Below are 17,561 nucleotides of genomic sequence, written 5' to 3'. Positions count from 1 at the left end.
AAATGAGCCTGTGTCCGGATATGTGCTGTTCCAGACTAATATGTTTTGGAGAAATGTTACTTTTTTTTTTTCTTTTCTGGAGAATTCTCCAGCTCTCCAGCTTTAGACATTCCAAATTCACATTGATCAAGAAGAACCTGTATTCCTTTTCTAGTAGTGGACATCTTATAAAGGATAATTCCCACCTCAGTTGTGCTGCTTACTGTTCACTTAAACAAAACATCTCCTGGATGGGTGGAAGAGTTGATTCAACTTGCTTCTGTTGACCACATGCTGCTGAGCTTGCTAAGGTCTTCAAATAGAACAACAATGTCCCCCCAAACCCCTGATTTGTACTTATTGCCTTAATAAGTCAGTGCAGGGTCTCATAGCAAGTATTTCTTGAAAGAAGAGAACAATCCGGTTGACTTTTTTTTTTTTTTTATTGGTAATTTTATTTCTGCAAATTCTTGAAAATAGCAGATGGGAAGTTTTTAGGTTTCTCACGAATACAGAATTACCCATTTCGCAAAGAAGGGACAAACCAAAATTGGTGACTGCATCTAAGGCTTTGATATCTAGCTTGAATATCTAAGATGGCTACCATTTTAATCCTCAACAATGCACCTTTTCAGGATTAGTGGAAGATTTAGATAATCCTGAAATCTGTGTACAGTAGACAGTGAGACTTTAAAAATGGCCTGAGCAAATCTGGAAACAATTACTACTGGGAGACGTACACTGTGGTTCTAATTGTGACAAAAAGCCCTTCTCGGTTTGCTAGATCCTGGGCGACAGCTACTGTACAACAGTATCTATATACGAAGTTCTGCTTTGCAGCAATCGCTACTTTTACTCATGGCAAGTTCTGCTGTGCTTTATCTGTGACTTTCAGTGTTGAGTGTTTAATACTAATTCCTATGTAGTTAGTCACAGCTCTGTCTCCAGTATACTGTGAGACATGGTTTTATGGGTCTGTGATGCGAATATAATGCAGTATTTGAAAGAAAAACACAGCAAACTGCACCGCTTGGAGCGACTCAGTTGTGTTTGGCATTGTGCAATGTATGGCTTATGGATGCTAATGATATGTTTAGTACGGCGTTAGTGACCTTGGTTAACTATATTTAGAAGGTATCTGAAAATTGCGACTTTAAATGGAATCAGAATTTGGGCTCCAGTAGTCTTATCTTGCTGTGATGTCTTAATACCTAGGAGGAGGAGGATGCAGAAACTTTGGAATCTTTTGCCTTTTTTATGGTGGTGTCTTATTCGGCCTAGAATGGTCTATCAACCTAAATGGTTTTCAGCAGACGGAGGACAAATGTTCACCTAATAATGGAATCCTGCGAGTATACAGTATTTGGAAGCTATTATAAAGCAGATCAGAAAGCACTTTTCCAACGGATGTGAGAACAAACTCCAGTATCTTGTAATCCAATGAATAGAAAATATTGCTCTTGAACTACTGTATATTCCGCAGCTAGATTTGTAGCTTTATATTGCACATTTAATGAAACCTGATAAGGTTCCTAGTAAGCCCATGGCCTGACCAAACACATTTGAAGCTTATCGTGTTTCTTCATTTCTGTTGCATTTATTGGTACAGAAAATAGTCTGATAAATATTAGCTTTTATTTTTACTCTCATATATATTTGGGCACTTGCGGATACTTCTCTTACATTTTGTTTTATGTTAAAATTTGTAGAAATACTGTACTAAGGGTCCGTAGCAGGGGGGGGCGGGGCCACGACGGCCACGACGGCGTGTGAGTGAGGGAGGATGACTGAGCTGACCGGCGTCTCCATTCCCTGCCGGTAAAATCCTTCCCCACCCGACCCACCTGTGCTGGCTTCCGGGCGGATGATTGTGGTTGAGGGACCCGCTGCCTGCTCGCGGTCCACTGCCTGACCTGCCGATGACCCGCTAGTGTACCGTCTGTGCAGCTGCTCTCTGGCTGCGACTGCGGGAGTCGGTAGGAGCGCTCGTGAGAGCACCAGCTGACCCTGACGAGGGGTAACGCCGCTGAAGAATGATTGGCTCCGTGACGACCCGCTGCTGACCCGCTGACGATCCGCCGGTGACCTGGATCTGGAGCGGCTTCCTGACCTCTGCACAACGGGGCGCAGAAGGAGCTCTCGCAGACCCTGTTAAGTGGGGAGAGAATCTCTGGCGCTGAGGGCGAATTGCCGGTGCTCCTAGACAGTGACCGGAGTAGCCCTGGGCAGGAAACGCCGAGGTATCTGCCTTTGCAATCTCCCTCCCTCCAACCTTTACTTGCTGGGCAGACACGTGCAGGAGCACTTACCTGTCGGATATCTGCACTGAACCTGTATTGCTGGCATATACTACTAAGCAGGGGGCAGGGGTATTTACCTGCTGGCTTGTTGTACTGAACCTTCGCTTGCTGGGCATATACTGCTGCTATTAAGCAGGAATAATTACTTGCTGGTTCCCTGCACTAAACATCCAATTGCTGGACATATATTACTGCTGGTGTGCAGGAGTTTGTACCGGTGTGTTCCCTGCACTGCTGTTGAGGCAGAGGACCCTGCCTAGTGCACTGCTGGTGTGCATTTCTGGTGTGTTAAGTTCCTGGACTCAGGGAACAAGGACATTCAGAAAAGGGACAATAGACCTTAAACAAGCGGCGTCCCTGAGCAATACAATACATCGGCCGTAAGGATTCCCATCAGATGCCAGCAATCCTTCTTTTAGGAGAAAAAAGGTCTAGGAGCTGCAGCCGGCAGGTTAAAACATCGGACTGGTAAGTCCACACACACTTAGAGTTGATAATTGATTGTTTGGTGGTTATTGTTCACTAAAAAGGCTTAAAATAGGAACAACTCCAACGTTTATATATCTTGGAGCCAAGTCCCATATCTATACAGTACTTACCGAGATACGGCTAAAAATCCGGGTTATCGGATAAATGATAAAAGCCTAAGTGTGTTGGTGGTGAAGATAAAGTTCTTCTGTGGAGGATCAGGTCACACTGGAAAATAAAAATTGCCTATAGTGTATCAATAGTATTATAGACTGCAAATCTAACTGTGACACCTTGCTTGCGTATTAAACTTACCCGGGAGTTGGACTGAGAACTACCTTAATTGTTATCATGCCGAAAGCAGGTCAGAACTTTGCGGCCGCTAGGTTGGAAAAATATGCCCGTGCACAGGTACAGGTTCCGATTGGCTCAAGGGAGAGCACCCCACAGAGTACCCCCACCAAAAGTGGGAACAGTTCACAGCAAAAAGAGGTTACTTTGTCACAAGTGCTGGAGGCGGTTACTGCCTGCGAAACTCGTCTATCAGAACAGATTAATAAAGTTCAATCCGATATTATGCTCCTGCGCGATGATGCACAGAAAATACGTGCAAGAGTAACGGAGGTGGAGACGCGAGTCTCAGAGATTGAAGATACTATAGGTCCTATGCAAAATCAGGTCAAATCCATCTCTGATCAATTAGTGGAGATGCGTAGCAAAATGTCCGACATGGAAGGACGGTTGCGTCGAAATAATATACGATTCGTAGGCTTTGAAGAAAAAGTGGAGGGGAACACGCCTGAAAAGTTCATTGAGGACTGGTTGAAACAAAGCCTAGGAAATGAAGCTCTTTCCCCTTTGTTCTCTGTAGAAAGGGCGCATCGAGTTCCCGGCAGGGCCCCGATTCCCGGCGGTCCTCCTCGTACTTTAATAGCAAAAATACTGCAGTCTAAAGATCGGGACAAAATTCTAAGACTTGCAAGAAATATGGGGGACTTAAGTTATAACGGCAAGAAAATCTCCGCCTTTCCTGATCTCCCACAAGATGTTCAGAGGGAGAGAACCAGATTCCGTGACGTAAAGGCGAGACTCAGAGACTTGAGTATTAAATACTCCATGTTATACCCCACAAAACTTCGAATTGTCGCTAATGATGAGATCAAGTTCTTCCTTTCACCAGGGGATGCCGCGGCATGGCTCGACAAAACGCATCCAAGCAAAAAACAGCTTGCATCAAATTAATTAAAACTTGCAATGCCCACAGTGTAGCAATAGTTTTTTGCTATAAGTAGTGTCTGGAAAGTTGTAATTATGTGGTCTTAAGTTAGACGGTAGATCTTCATATAATGTAATAACCATGTGAAAAAATAGTATCTAACTAAATCTATACTAAATCAGGTGGGAAGCGGCGGGTGGGAGGGATGGGATAAATGATAAGTGATAAATGGAGACGCCGGAGTGCCAGGCACGCCTAGGATAGTGTGCCCGATAGTTAATTGCCCCCAACGAAAGTGGGGAAATAGAGAGTATCGGGATTTTGGCTGGGAGGTAGCTCTATAGGTATGCCTAGATGGGTAGGTGATACAGGGAGGGGGAGGGGGGCGGGTTTATGTTGAGTGTTGTTTGTTCGTGTGTAGTCTATGCATCTAATCAGCAATTAAAGGGAGGAATCAGGGGAGAGGGAAATTGTATTTCATCCTATTTTTCGCAACCGGTACTGATGATTGGTAATAAGAAAATTTGGATAAAGGTAGATCTGTATATGCCACCTCCAATCGGAAAACAGGAATATCCGGTAGAGATTGTAGACACTTGGGAATGGTAGGGTTTTTGACATGGAACGTGCGAGGCTTAAATGAGAAGACTAAGCGCTCCCTAGTGCTCAAATACTGTAAGTCCTCTGAGGCGGACATAATATGTCTCCAGGAAACTCATTTATATGGAGAGAAAGTACTGGCTTTGAGGCGACCTTGGATTGGTAGGTCCTTTCATTCTCAGTTTTCCTCATCCTCCCGGGGAGTCTCTATAATTATCAAGAAAAATACTGTTTTTGAACTTCTCGCATCTGAAATTGACCCTAGGGGTAGATTTATTTTCTTGGACGGGAGGGTTAACTCAATCAGATATTGCATTCTGGCGGTATATATTCCCCCCCCATTTGCATATGATGTCCTGAGGCAGGCAGTGGATTTTGTGGCTGCTCGCCCTGATACATATACAGTCTGTCTGGGTGACTTCAATGCAGTAATGGATACCAGTATCGATAGGTGGAACAGTAAAGGGGGAAGTATAAACAATAAATCTGGCTTGGCCGAATTCACATCTGAAGTCGATTGGTGGGATGTTTGGAGAGAAAGGTATCCCAGTAAGAATCATTATTCATGTTACTCTCCCTCGCATAGAACCTTCTCGAGAATCGATATAATTTTTGTCTCTAGAAACTTGCTAAAAAATATTTCCTCGATAGATTACAAGGCCCGTGGGATCTCTGATCACTCACCGGTGCTGATGTTAACAAACTCAGATTCTCAAGCGGGTTTTAGATATTGGAGATTACATCCCTCATGGCTTACCCAGTTCGACGATGGGGAGGAAATGCGGGTAATTGTAGACGGCTTTTTTGGGGAGAACATCGACTCTGCAAGCTCAACTGTGGTTTGGGATACCTTCAAGGCTTTCACTCGAGGTGTATTAATGAAAAAAATAGCACAAGTCAAAAGTAATTGCCGTGAAGCTGCTCTGTTATTAGAAAACAATACGATAGAATTGGAACAGAGATTCTTGCGGGAACAAACGGAAGCAGCCAGAATAGAATGGCTGGTGGCCCAGAGAGGTTGGGTGGAGCACCTACAAACTATGACGAACTATAGATTATTAAAAAACTCACATCAATTTTATTTGAACATCGATAAAGCCGGGAAATATACCGCCTATCTCTCTAAGCTAGATAAACCATCAAGTATTATAACCAAAATCTATTCGGGTACAGGGGTCATGCAGATAACTGCTCCGGAAATTGCAGAGGTTTTTCGGGATCACTTCAGCGAAGTGTATAAATCCAAACTCACTCATGGGAGCCATAAAATCGAAAGATATCTTAGTAGCATCAACCTTCCCTCCCTTTCTCATGAAGAGAGGAGATTACTAGACTCTCCCTTCACTGCTGAGGAGGTTGAAGCGGCGATTAAGTCCCTAGCATCAGGTAAAGCCCCGGGGATAGATGGGCTTCCGGGTGAGCTCTATAAAAAATTTGGGGGGATTTTAGCCCCAAAATTGTTACAGTATTTTCAGGAGATGGAACAGGAAGGTAACCTATCAAAATCAATGACGGAGGCCATTATTACCGTAATTCCCAAAAGCGGTAAGGACCCCTCACTGGTAGACTCGTATAGGCCAATCTCCCTGATCACGACTGACGCCAAGATCTACGCTAAGATTCTGGCAACTAGATTGAACAGCGTGATCAGGAAGATAGTCCATCCGGACCAAACCGGATTTATGAGTGGAAAGTCCACAGCAATTAATCTGCGTAGAGTATTTATGTATCTTCAGATGGCAGATATGTCAGGTAAAAAAATTGCAATTGCATCATTCGATGCAAATAAAGCGTTCGACTCGGTCGAATGGCTTTATTTAAGGCATGTACTGTCTGCAATGGGATTGGGCCCTAGGTTTATAAATTGGATCTTTTTGTTATACCAGTCTCCAAGTGCCAGGATTTCAGTCAACGGCTATATAACTGATTCATTTCCGCTGTTTAGGGGGACCCGTCAAGGGTGCCCCCTCTCACCCCTACTGTTCGCAGTTGCTATTGAGCCTATTGCGTGTAAATTAAGGGCAATTCTGGGATGTGGGGGTGAGAGGGAGAACCTAGGTAGCAATATCATCTCCTTATATGCCGATGATCTGTTGGTGGGAATGGCTGATTATGTCAACCAATTGCCATTAGTAATTGATAACATACGGGTATTCGGACAGTATTCTGGTCTAACGATAAACTATGGGAAATCACAGCTCCTCATAACTAAAGCTGAAGGGGATAGTATACCCGACAGGGCCTCCCCTCTCCCTAGGGTCGAGAGATTCAAGTACCTGGGGATTACTGTGTCGAACAACCCAGGAGAGTATGTCAAACAAAACCTCGACCCCATAATAGATGAGATAAGAACCAGATGTAAAAGTTGGTTGAGACTCCCACTAACAGTAATTGGACGGGTTAACTTAGTAAAAATGACGATCCTACCAAAGCTCCTCTATGTATTTTTGCACTCTCCCATCATCATTAAGGAAGAGGTGTTCAAGAAAATCAACGGCGTAATATCATCTTTTGTATGGCGGAATAAAATCCCGAGAATCAAAATGCCCTTCTTAACGCGAGAACGCGGGGATGGGGGAGCTGCTATGCCCAACTTTAAACTATATTACTACGCTGCCCAAATGGTCCACTTAACAGTCTGGATTAACGGAGATGAATATATTGGGGAAATAGCCAGATTCATATCTAGAATTATTCCCGGGCACTCCCCATTACAGGCAATTCTGATGAAGGAGAACCACCATAACTTCCCCCCAATTCTTAAACAAGCCAGGAAAATATGGCAATGGATAAGCAAAAAAATGGACTTTGTTGAAATAGATCCAGACACTCACCTATTTTCACTGTACCCAATTGACAAATTAAAATTACATCAAGGTGGGAGGATATGGGGACACTTTGGAATAAACTCTATTGGCCAGGTTTTTGTAAATAATGGTTTAAAATCATTTTCCCAATTACAAATTGAATTTGCCCTTCCCAAAACCATGTTTTACAGATATTTGCAACTGAGGAGTGCAGTGACACAATGTAATCGGATAAAACAGATTAATATCGTTGAATCCCCAATTAAAAAATTCATCAAAACACTGGGAAATAATAAACGCTTGTCAAAATGTTATAAATTTCTCTTGGCAAATACTCAAGGGGAGGAAATGGATGGTTTGGTCCAAAAATGGAATATTAACATCCCAGAAGTGAATGCGGGAAATTGGAGAATTGTTCTGGAGGCCCCTAGCTTAGCAACAAACTCGTTAAGAATCCAGCAGGTACAATTAAATATCTTGTATCGAACGTATATAACCCCAGAAAGGATTAGCAAATTCTCTCAAGATAGCCGTAACCGTTGTCCGAAATGTGATCAAATAGGATGCAACTTTTGGCATCTTCTTTGGGAGTGCAAAAGTCTGCAAGTGTTCTGGAAAGGAGTTGGAAAAATACTCGCGGCACTAGGGGTCCCATGTCAAAGTCTATCACCCTTGGGGCTGATTCTTGGGGTTTGGCCCTCTAGTAGCATCTCTCGTGGAAACAGACAGTTGGTGATTAACCTCTGTGCCATAGCAAAAATGGTAATTGCTCGCTCATGGATGGCAAAAAGTGGCCCACGGGTACAGGAATGGATCAGCTTGGTCAATTGTAATATAGAGCATGAAAAATATATGTATCTTTTAAGTAAGTCAATTGATAAATTCTATGATATTTGGGGGACATGGTATTATTCAAAGTTTTATAATCAGTAAGTAATATAATCACTAATAGTAGTAAATGTTAGTAGCCTCTATTTATCCATTTACTGGTCAAATAATTAGACGAGGATGATTATAGATGAACTGTTGATCAATGACCAGTGTGGCAGAATTAGATCTAAAATAAATTTAGTTGAAGATGGAAATTTAGCACTTTAAAAAATTTTTTGAACGGTTATAGACACTGTAAATACACTGAGAAATATTAACACAACGTATAATATTGTATTATAGCACCTGTAAACTCATTGACGGTTCATGACTTTACTCACGCAAATGAGCCGCCGACAGAATATGATGTTAGGCACAATAATTTTACACTTCCGGTTTATATCTAAATAAAGTATTATATTAGGAAAAAAGGGGGTGATTGGAGTGCGCAACCTAATTGTCTCTATGGTCACGTGTATGACATGTACCACCCAGTTTGTCCAATCAGTATTCAGAAGTCCTTTCTGAAGGTATTTTCTGTGTGTCCAATATTGGATTTGTTTGCAGTAATCATGCGATTTTCTCTTTTGAAAAAACTTTTTATTTCGAAAAGCAACCCGACGCGTTTCGTCTTTACGACTTCATCAGGGGTACAACCGATGTATGATTATATAAATAACAATCCATACAGTAGATATTGCCGATTGAAATGGATTTAAATGTATCAATATGGTATTGAAGATATAGCCAACCTTTTATAAAGGGTTGGGTATTCCAAAAAAATAGTGGTGGATCTATTTTGGATGTTCACAATTGGAGGGTGATTAATCGGTCACCAGTTTAGATCAATATAGTACTGTGGGTGTATCCCACTTTTTACAGACTGTTGAATATTCGTTGGTTTGTGGGTGATAAATCGGTCACCAACTTGGATCAGGAACTCTTCCAAATGAATACCTCCTCCTCGCTCACTCTGGTGTATCATCAGCGAGGAGGAGGTATTCATTTGGAAGAGTTCCTGATCCAAGTTGGTGACCGATTTATCACCCACAAACCAACGAATATTCAACAGTCTGTAAAAAGTGGGATACACCCACAGTACTATATTGATCTAAACTGGTGACCGATTAATCACCCTCCAATTGTGAACATCCAAAATAGATCCACCACTATTTTTTTGGAATACCCAACCCTTTATAAAAGGTTGGCTATATCTTCAATACCATATTGATACATTTAAATCCATTTCAATCGGCAATATCTACTGTATGGATTGTTATTTATATAATCATACATCGGTTGTACCCCTGATGAAGTCGTAAAGACGAAACGCGTCGGGTTGCTTTTCGAAATAAAAAGTTTTTTCAAAAGAGAAAATCGCATGATTACTGCAAACAAATCCAATATTGGACACACAGAAAATACCTTCAGAAAGGACTTCTGAATACTGATTGGACAAACTGGGTGGTACATGTCATACACGTGACCATAGAGACAATTAGGTTGCGCACTACAATCACCCCCTTTTTTCCTTGTATTTCTTGTTATTCCTCACTAACAGGAGGAATTTTGGAGGTGCTGCATTAGGATTTAGCGCAATACAGAATCCAAACCCCCAATAAAGTATTATATTAGCTGTATTGCACCTATTTGACAACACTAGTCACTTGAAGCTAAATACAAAGATGCGTCACGCACTTAGGCACCTCCAGATCATAGGTTATGAAGACATGGGTATCTGTGAGGGCGGTGAATAATGTAGTAGGCACTATACACATAAACATAGATAAGAATTTAATGACGAGAAAAAAAAAAAAAAAATGAATAATACACACCCCCCTTCTCATTCCCAGTCTCCCCTCCTTCTATAAATTAGAGTCCGCAAGGACAATTATAGATCAAGTATTGTTGAAAGGTAGTAAAGTGATTGAACAAAAGTATATAGATGCACACGGGTATATGTATGTATGTGGAATGTATTATAACCTTGTTTGTCTTTGTATGTATATTATGTAAACGGTGTTTTATAAAATTTTCAATAAAGATGATTAAAAAAAAAAAAAAAGAAATACTGTACTAATGTATATATTCTAATGCTACAATTGGCTGCATTAAGTTGCATTTTTGTGCGTTCAAAGTACAAGTCTATCCCTCCCACTCTTCTAATGTCCACAGACGCAGCCTTCCTCACCACTTGCACTAGTCTCATGCTAAATAGGAAAAAAAAAGGTAGCAACCGCGTCCGCACACCTAAATGAAGGACTGAAGTAGGGCATTAGGATACGTACTCATGAGACTCTTATATGATGCGGCCGCTCCATTCATCTAAGTACTCCTTGCCTATTGAACTTAAGTCTCTGTTCGCCGAAGATGTGATTTGAATGTAACTACTGTGACTTCAGATGCAGCATGTGATGCATGTGCATCCATGTTTTGCACTTTAGACGCATGCATAGTTGGTTTGAAACTGGGAAATGCGTCTGTTTACTCACTTGTATATGACACCCCTCCAAAGTGTTTGCGATACAGATAAAAACAACATCCTTCAAAGTTAGCCATGAAGGTAAAGTTACTGTATTTATTTATTTATTAACAGTGTCTTATATAGTGCAGCATATTCTGTTGTGCTTTAATTGACATATATTTACATTCTTGTTTTTTTTTCTTTTAGCATGATTTTATGGTTAATATATATATTAAACAGATAATTGATTAGATACTACATATGTTTTTTTATTGCATGATAGGGGGTAGAAACGCTCCCCAAAATATGTTTCCTGATTTAAATAATATAGAAATTTAAGATATTAAAATAAATATGCATGCATAGGTAACGCTTGGTCCTTGTCTTCTTCCAGGTTCTTACAGACCTGGAAGATCAGCTCAACCGTATAAGTGAAGAAAACGCAGATCTAAACAATCAAAACTTCTATCTGACCAAACAGCTTACTGAGGTTTCAGGTTCCACTGAAGACATTGTCCAACTGCGAAGTGAAGTGGATCATCTAAGGCGAGAAATTACAGAGCGGGAGATGCAGCTTACTAGTCAGAAACAGGTTAAGATTTACTACTTTTGGTAAATGTAAGGACTGCTTCTCCATTGCATCTGTCATACATACTACATTCATATTTAAATATTGCAGTCCAATCCAGTAATGTTTCCTAAAGTATGTGTTTCTTCTTTCTTCTATCTTGTATCTTTGATTTTGACAAAATACAACATCTTTGTGCTTAAGCAAGTTTATCACAAAAACCTAGACATGAGGACAGTTAGATTTAAAGACCACTAAGCCTAGATTGCATGTTTCTTTAAATAAGTTGCAATATCTTGGCTATATATATATATATATATATATATATATATATATATATATATATATATATATATATATATATATATATATATATATATATATATATAATGTAGTAGTGTCCATAACTTTACAAAACGGGAAGGTATGAGCATCTCTTTGCTATTTTATTGAATGTAAACGACTACTTTGTTTATCTGCAATAACTAAAGGAAAGTGTTCAGTGTGTAGAAATGTTATTTCCCATAAATTCACAACCTCTCAATTATATTCAAGTATTTCACATTATGATAAGCTAAAGCTTTAACATATATATTTCTGAATTATGTTTGTAGCTACTTGTGCTAATCCTAACTGTATTTTAGATTTAGAGGTCCTTTAAGCTTCAGATAATTTGACACATACCCTTTATCCACACCTTTCTTCACCTGTCGCTCCACCAGGAATCAAATAAAAATCACCTTTCTTTCTTCTTTTTTTCTCTTTCTTTCTCTCTTTCTCTTTCTTTCTCTCTTTCTCTTTCTTTCTTTCTCTTTTTCTTTCTTTCTTTCTTTCTCTTTTTCTTTCTTTCTTTCTCTCTTTCTTTCATTCTTTCTTTCTCTCTTTCTTTCTTTCTCTCTTTCTTTCATTCTCTTTCTTTCTTTTTTTCTTTCTTTCTCTGTTTTTCTTTCTTTGGTACTCTTTACCTAGAACGGCGCCGCCGATCAAAATCGTGGTCATCGCGGGTAAAAATCGCGGTGATCGCGGTAATCGCGGGCATCGCGGGTAAAATTGGATGGTCGCGATGCCCGCGATTACCGCGATCACCGCGATTTTCCCATAGGAAACAATGTTAAAAAGCCTGATTGACCGCGATTTGACACTTAAATGCCTCAATGGACCCGATTTTGGCATATAAATCAATGTAAAATGGGCCACACAGCCCAAATAGGGCCAATGAACCCTTAAATGTCCCCCCAAATTTTTAACGCCACCCCACGATCCACGCCAACCCGAAGCGTGGCGAGCGCAGCGAGCCCGCGAGGGGCGGCGGTACGCGTCCTCCGACCTTTTCATGCCCTACTATCCACGTCGGCGTGGTGTGAGAATATAATAGTGTGGCGAGCGCAGCGAGCCACCGAGCCCGAAGCGTGGCGAGCGCAGCGAGCCCCGCGAGGGGACGCGGATACCTTCACAGGTAGACGCGTCCCCTCGCGGGCTTCACAGGTGTCCGGGTCGCCACGGACACCTGTGAAGCCCGCGAGGGGACGCGTCTACCTGTGAAGGTATCCGCGTCCCCTCGCGGGGCTCGCTGCGCTCGCCACGCTTCGGGCTCGGTGGCTCGCTGCGCTCGCCACACTATTATATTCTCACACCACGCCGACGTGGATAGTAGGGCATGAAAAGGTCGGAGGACGCGTACCGCCGCCCCTCGCGGGCTCGCTGCGCTCGCCACGCTTCGGGTTGGCGTGGATCGTGGGGTGGCGTTAAAAATTTGGGGGGACATTTAAGGGTTAATGGGCTCTGTGGCCCATTTAACATTGATTCCTATGGCCAAATCGGGTTGATTGAGCCATTTAACACTAAAATCGGGTCCATCGCGACTTTTAACATTGTTCCCTATGGGAAATCGTGAGCATCGCGTCGCGGGCATCGCGGGTGCGTTTATGTGCGGCCGCGACGCGACCGACACGATTTTTATGTTTTACATTGATTTCAATGGCAAATCGCGGGCATCGCGTCGGTCGCGTCGCGGCCATACATTAATGTACCCGCGATGCCCGCGACGGGCGCCGCACTAAGTAAAGAGTACCCTTTCTTTCTCTCTTTTTCTTTTTTTCTTTCTTTCTTTCTTCTTTCTTTCTCTTTCTCGCTTTCTCTTTCTTTCGTTCTTTCTCGCTCTTTCTTTTTCTTTCTTTCTTTTTTTTTCTTTTCTTTCTCTTTTTTTCTTTCTTTTTTTTTCTTTCCTTTTTTTCTTTCTTTTTTCTTTCTCTTTTTCTTTCTTTTTTTTTCTTTCTTTTTCTTTCTTTCTTTCTCTTTCTTTCTCTCTCTCTCTCTCTCTCTCTCTCTCTTTCTTTCTCTTTTTCTTTCTTTTTTTTTTCTTTTTCTCTCATTCTTTCTTTCTCTCTTTCTTTCTTTCTCTTTATTTTTCTTTCTTTCCTTCTCTTATTTTTTTTCTTTCTCTTATTTTCTTTCTTTCTCTTTCTTTCTGACTGGGGTGTACTATAACCTTGAATTTATGGTGGGGCTATAGGAGCTGACATTTAAATGAAATACGATCACATTAGACCTAAGCTCATCCCCTCTGCAATCCCAATTAATGGGACTGTTGTTGCAGCCCTAATACTTAAGAGGCATACACACAGGGCGATTTCAGCCCCTTTTCTACGCAATCTGACTAGATCGCTTAGAAAAGGAGCAAGGATCACTCCGTGTGTATGCCCTGCAGCAATGGTGATGAGTGGTCCCACGCATCGCTATCACCCGCAGGGAAAGCCAGTGCTTGCACTGGTTTTCTCTAGATCACAGGGCTTTGCCTATTAAAAATAAAAACTTAGGGCCAGTCATGTAGAATTGGGTGAAGCTGATTGCACTTTATCAGGCGGATCAGGCTACGGCTGCAGGTGCATCCGGTCATTTACCTTCCATCTGAAGGGGGTTGTCCACTAGAGGACAATCTGCCAGAGGCAGTGTGAACAGACACTGGAGCCTGAGAAGTCTAGCATCTGACTGTCTTTCCCCATTCAGTCTGCTGGTAAGCAGTTGCCTGCTCTAGGTCAGATCCAGATGGATGGAGTCAGCTTCAGATGCTCGGGTGCAGGGTATTATTTCCAGGGGTTATTTAAGTAATCTCAAGGGTTCCTCCACCATGTCATTTTTTTCACCACTGCTCTGCCCCAGGATGCAGAGAGAAGTAGATCAGGCTATACATTCCATCCATACTCGCCAGGCCTAGCACCGTGACAGTCAAAAGGTCAACAACTATTGGTCGAAAGTCAAAAGCTTTGCACATGAAAAATGCCAACATGGTCAAAAGGTCGACATGTGTTTTTCATGGGTTTTTTTTTCTCCAAAAGGTGGTTTTTCATACTTTAACTATCCACATAGACACAGAGGAAGAATATAATAGTGTGCCAAGCATGGCAAGGCGCTGTGCACAAAGCATGGCGAGCGAAACACTACACTAATATGGTGTCCATGTTGACAGACACCAAAAAAAACCCATAAAAAACTCACGGTGACCTTTTTCATGTTAACCTATTGCTTGTGTGACCTTTTCATGTATATCCAATCATCCAATTCCTTGGGAACAGTATGTAGTATTAAAGTGAGGGGCTAAAGAGAGAAAGGGTTTCTGTTTGATATACTGTAGCTGCATCCATCTCCTGAACCAGCCTCTGCGTTGCCAATGAAGCCTTGTTCTCCAACGACAAATATAAATTTGTGGTTTATAAATAACATTACATAAAAGTCACCCTAAATAATAAACCTGCATAGTGTTGAGAGTTTTTTTTTTTGGGGGGGGGGGCTGCTAAAGGGATTTTCATGAAAAGCTGCATCTAAGTAATTTTGTGTTCTAATGCCTTTTAGACAATGGAAGCGCTAAAAACCACATGCACAATGTTAGAGGAGCAGGTAATGGATTTGGAGGCACTGAATGATGAACTCCTGGAGAAAGAACGCCAGTGGGAGAGCTGGAGGAGTTCACTAGAGGATGAGAAGATACAGTTTGAATGTAAGCTCCGAGAGGTGCAAAGGCTTCTGGATACTGAAAAACAGGGCAGGTGAGGTTCAAGCCTACTTCCCTGACCATACCACAGAATTAAAGGCCAGATTTCACCTACACAAACTAACTCATTAAATAGCTTTCTGAACTTATATGTAAACATGTTACATATACTGTCTGGAGAATCTCGCTGTGATCCTGACAATTGATCTGTTGGATGTAGCCAGCTTTCAGTATTTCATATGAAAATTGAGTCACCGGGTTTGCAGTGACTGCATACTTATTTTCTCATTCAGAGCGAATCCGGTTACACTATGCTCAACACATGGAAGTAGTGCCTGTGTTTTGTATTCGAATGATCACACCAGTATAGTAGTGCCCAATTTGATCTATATTATCACATAAGCTTTGCACCGTGGATTTGAACTGAATGATTATGTGAGCATAGTGTGACAAAATTTTCAGCTTACAAAACAGCCTAAAGCAAAAGTTATCCTCAAAAATGGTGTCAAAGCAGCTCTGCCAGTGAGTACATAAGGCCATCATCTACAATCTCAAGGACCCCACCAATTAGCCATTTTTCCCAGGGCTTCTCTTCCTCTAAACGCCCTGACTGTAACCCTATGTAGGAGGATCTTGGATGGAAGGGCAAATGGCAATCCTCTGTCATAGCCATAGGAAAAATGGCTGCAGCTGACAGCTGCCCCCTGGGTCAGTGACTTTTTTATTAGGTGATATTTCAGGTTTAATAATAGTACATTTCATTTAGGATTTTTCTTGAGGCATTTCATTCATTAACAATATGTAATGTATATGGAATGCTTTGTAAATATTTAGGCCTGCTGATGTATTTGTTAATAGTCTGTGAAACCGTGATTTAGATATGTAACGTGCTCAGATTATTTTCCAATCTCTCCAGTTCCCTACTCAGTGCTCTATATACTCTTTCTAGCTTTCACTTTCTGGAGAGGAGAATCCCCAAACAAGCACCAGAAGCACAGTATTTAAATAATTAAAATATTTTATTTTCTTGCTGCTTGTTTATGGAATGAAATACTCCTAGTGTTCTAGTGTGAATATAACATTTTGTTTATTGTTTCCCCATTTATTTTTACATTTTTCCTATATTAGTTGTTACTTTTAGGAGAAGGCATTAAGAATTGTCCGTTACGAGAGAGCAGTGCACATTTAAGAAATATATATACAATAAGAACTACTTATATTGCAACATTACAAAGTACACTTGCTGAACCATACAACACTTAACATGTCAATCTAGATACAAAAAGTGGAGTTCACTTTCTTTATTCGAGGTACACTGGTACCACGGGGCTATAGTGCATTCATAAGGACTTTAAAAACCTAATTAAGCTCCTCCCTCTTTATTATCCTCATTCTAAAATTAGGTCACCACATAAACGGACGCTTGGGCATTATTGGCAAACCCGTTATATTTTTTCTCACTGAGAATATTTTTAATTTACTTTTACAATGGTCTCCTTTTGGCCGCATGATATTCCTGATTTATATACTTTCATATTGCTGATAGGTGAAATCCTTAGAGCAATGAGCCGATTGGGGGGGGGGGGGGGGGGGGGGGGGTAAATATAACAAACATGCCTAGTCAGCCAAGAAGCTGGCAATTACATTTTTTGATGTTTTTTTTTTTTTTTTCAAACGGCCAGCAGTGGATGCTGGGATAGTGGTTATTCCTGGGCTGGAGGACCAGGCACCAAGGAGATAGTTTTTACTTTAAACTTTTTTGGGACAGTGCAGACGTAGCTCCACCCACCTTAATACCCCTTCCTGTCCTCAGAGACCATTTTTTCCCTTGGTGCTCTGAGGAACATGGCACTTTTTAGGAGAAGGGCTATTTCAGCCCTATTTTTACTTCTTTAATTTTTTTTTTCTTTTCTCAGGCTGTCAGCGCAGCTACTTCAGCACTGCAGCTGACAGCTTCCGCTTCTCCCAGTGACTGGTGGACGGACCTCACGGCCGCTCGCACCAGTCATCATCCCGCACTTGGAGAGAGCCACTGCTGGGGAGAGGTCAGGTAAGCGATTCCCCACTAGTGGGGAATCGGGTGACGTGGCTCACACCAGCAGTGGTGGTGGGGGGGCGCAACTGGAGGCCTGGCAGCAGTACTCGGATCATGCTGAGAAACCACTAGTCCACCAGGGAAGAGTTTAGCTGCACATTATACAAAGCAAGATGGCATCGGCTCTCTGTGTTTCCAGGATGGGACGGTTTGAGCCTTGTAACTCCCCCCCATCCCCTCGGCAATGGCTCATCCTGGGTGCTCCT

At 41.7% G+C, this 17,561-nt stretch overlaps 1 protein-coding gene across 4 annotated transcripts in view; it reads left to right on the top strand.

Moving 5' to 3' along the window:
• The window catches only part of CIT (citron rho-interacting serine/threonine kinase), a 134,252-nt gene that overhangs the window by 68,502 nt on the left and 48,189 nt on the right, over positions 1 to 17,561 (top strand). For 3 of the 4 annotated variants that reach the window (XM_083147027.1, XM_083147054.1, XM_083147045.1), the window contains 3 exons: positions 11,099 to 11,296; positions 15,122 to 15,315; positions 16,210 to 16,257. In XM_083147027.1, the coding sequence (XP_083003153.1) occupies positions 11,099 to 11,296; positions 15,122 to 15,315; positions 16,210 to 16,257 (440 nt within the window). The remainder of the gene's footprint in view (positions 1 to 11,098; positions 11,297 to 15,121; positions 15,316 to 16,209; positions 16,258 to 17,561) is intronic. The other variant, XM_083147037.1, reaches the window with a different exon arrangement.

Source organism: Crinia signifera, chromosome 1 (assembly GCF_055691185.1).
Source record: "Crinia signifera chromosome 1, ASM5569118v1, whole genome shotgun sequence".
NCBI lineage: Eukaryota > Metazoa > Chordata > Amphibia > Anura > Myobatrachidae > Crinia > Crinia signifera.
The sequence above is the reverse complement of the archived record's forward strand: the minus strand, read 5'-3'. Positions and strand labels throughout refer to the sequence as shown.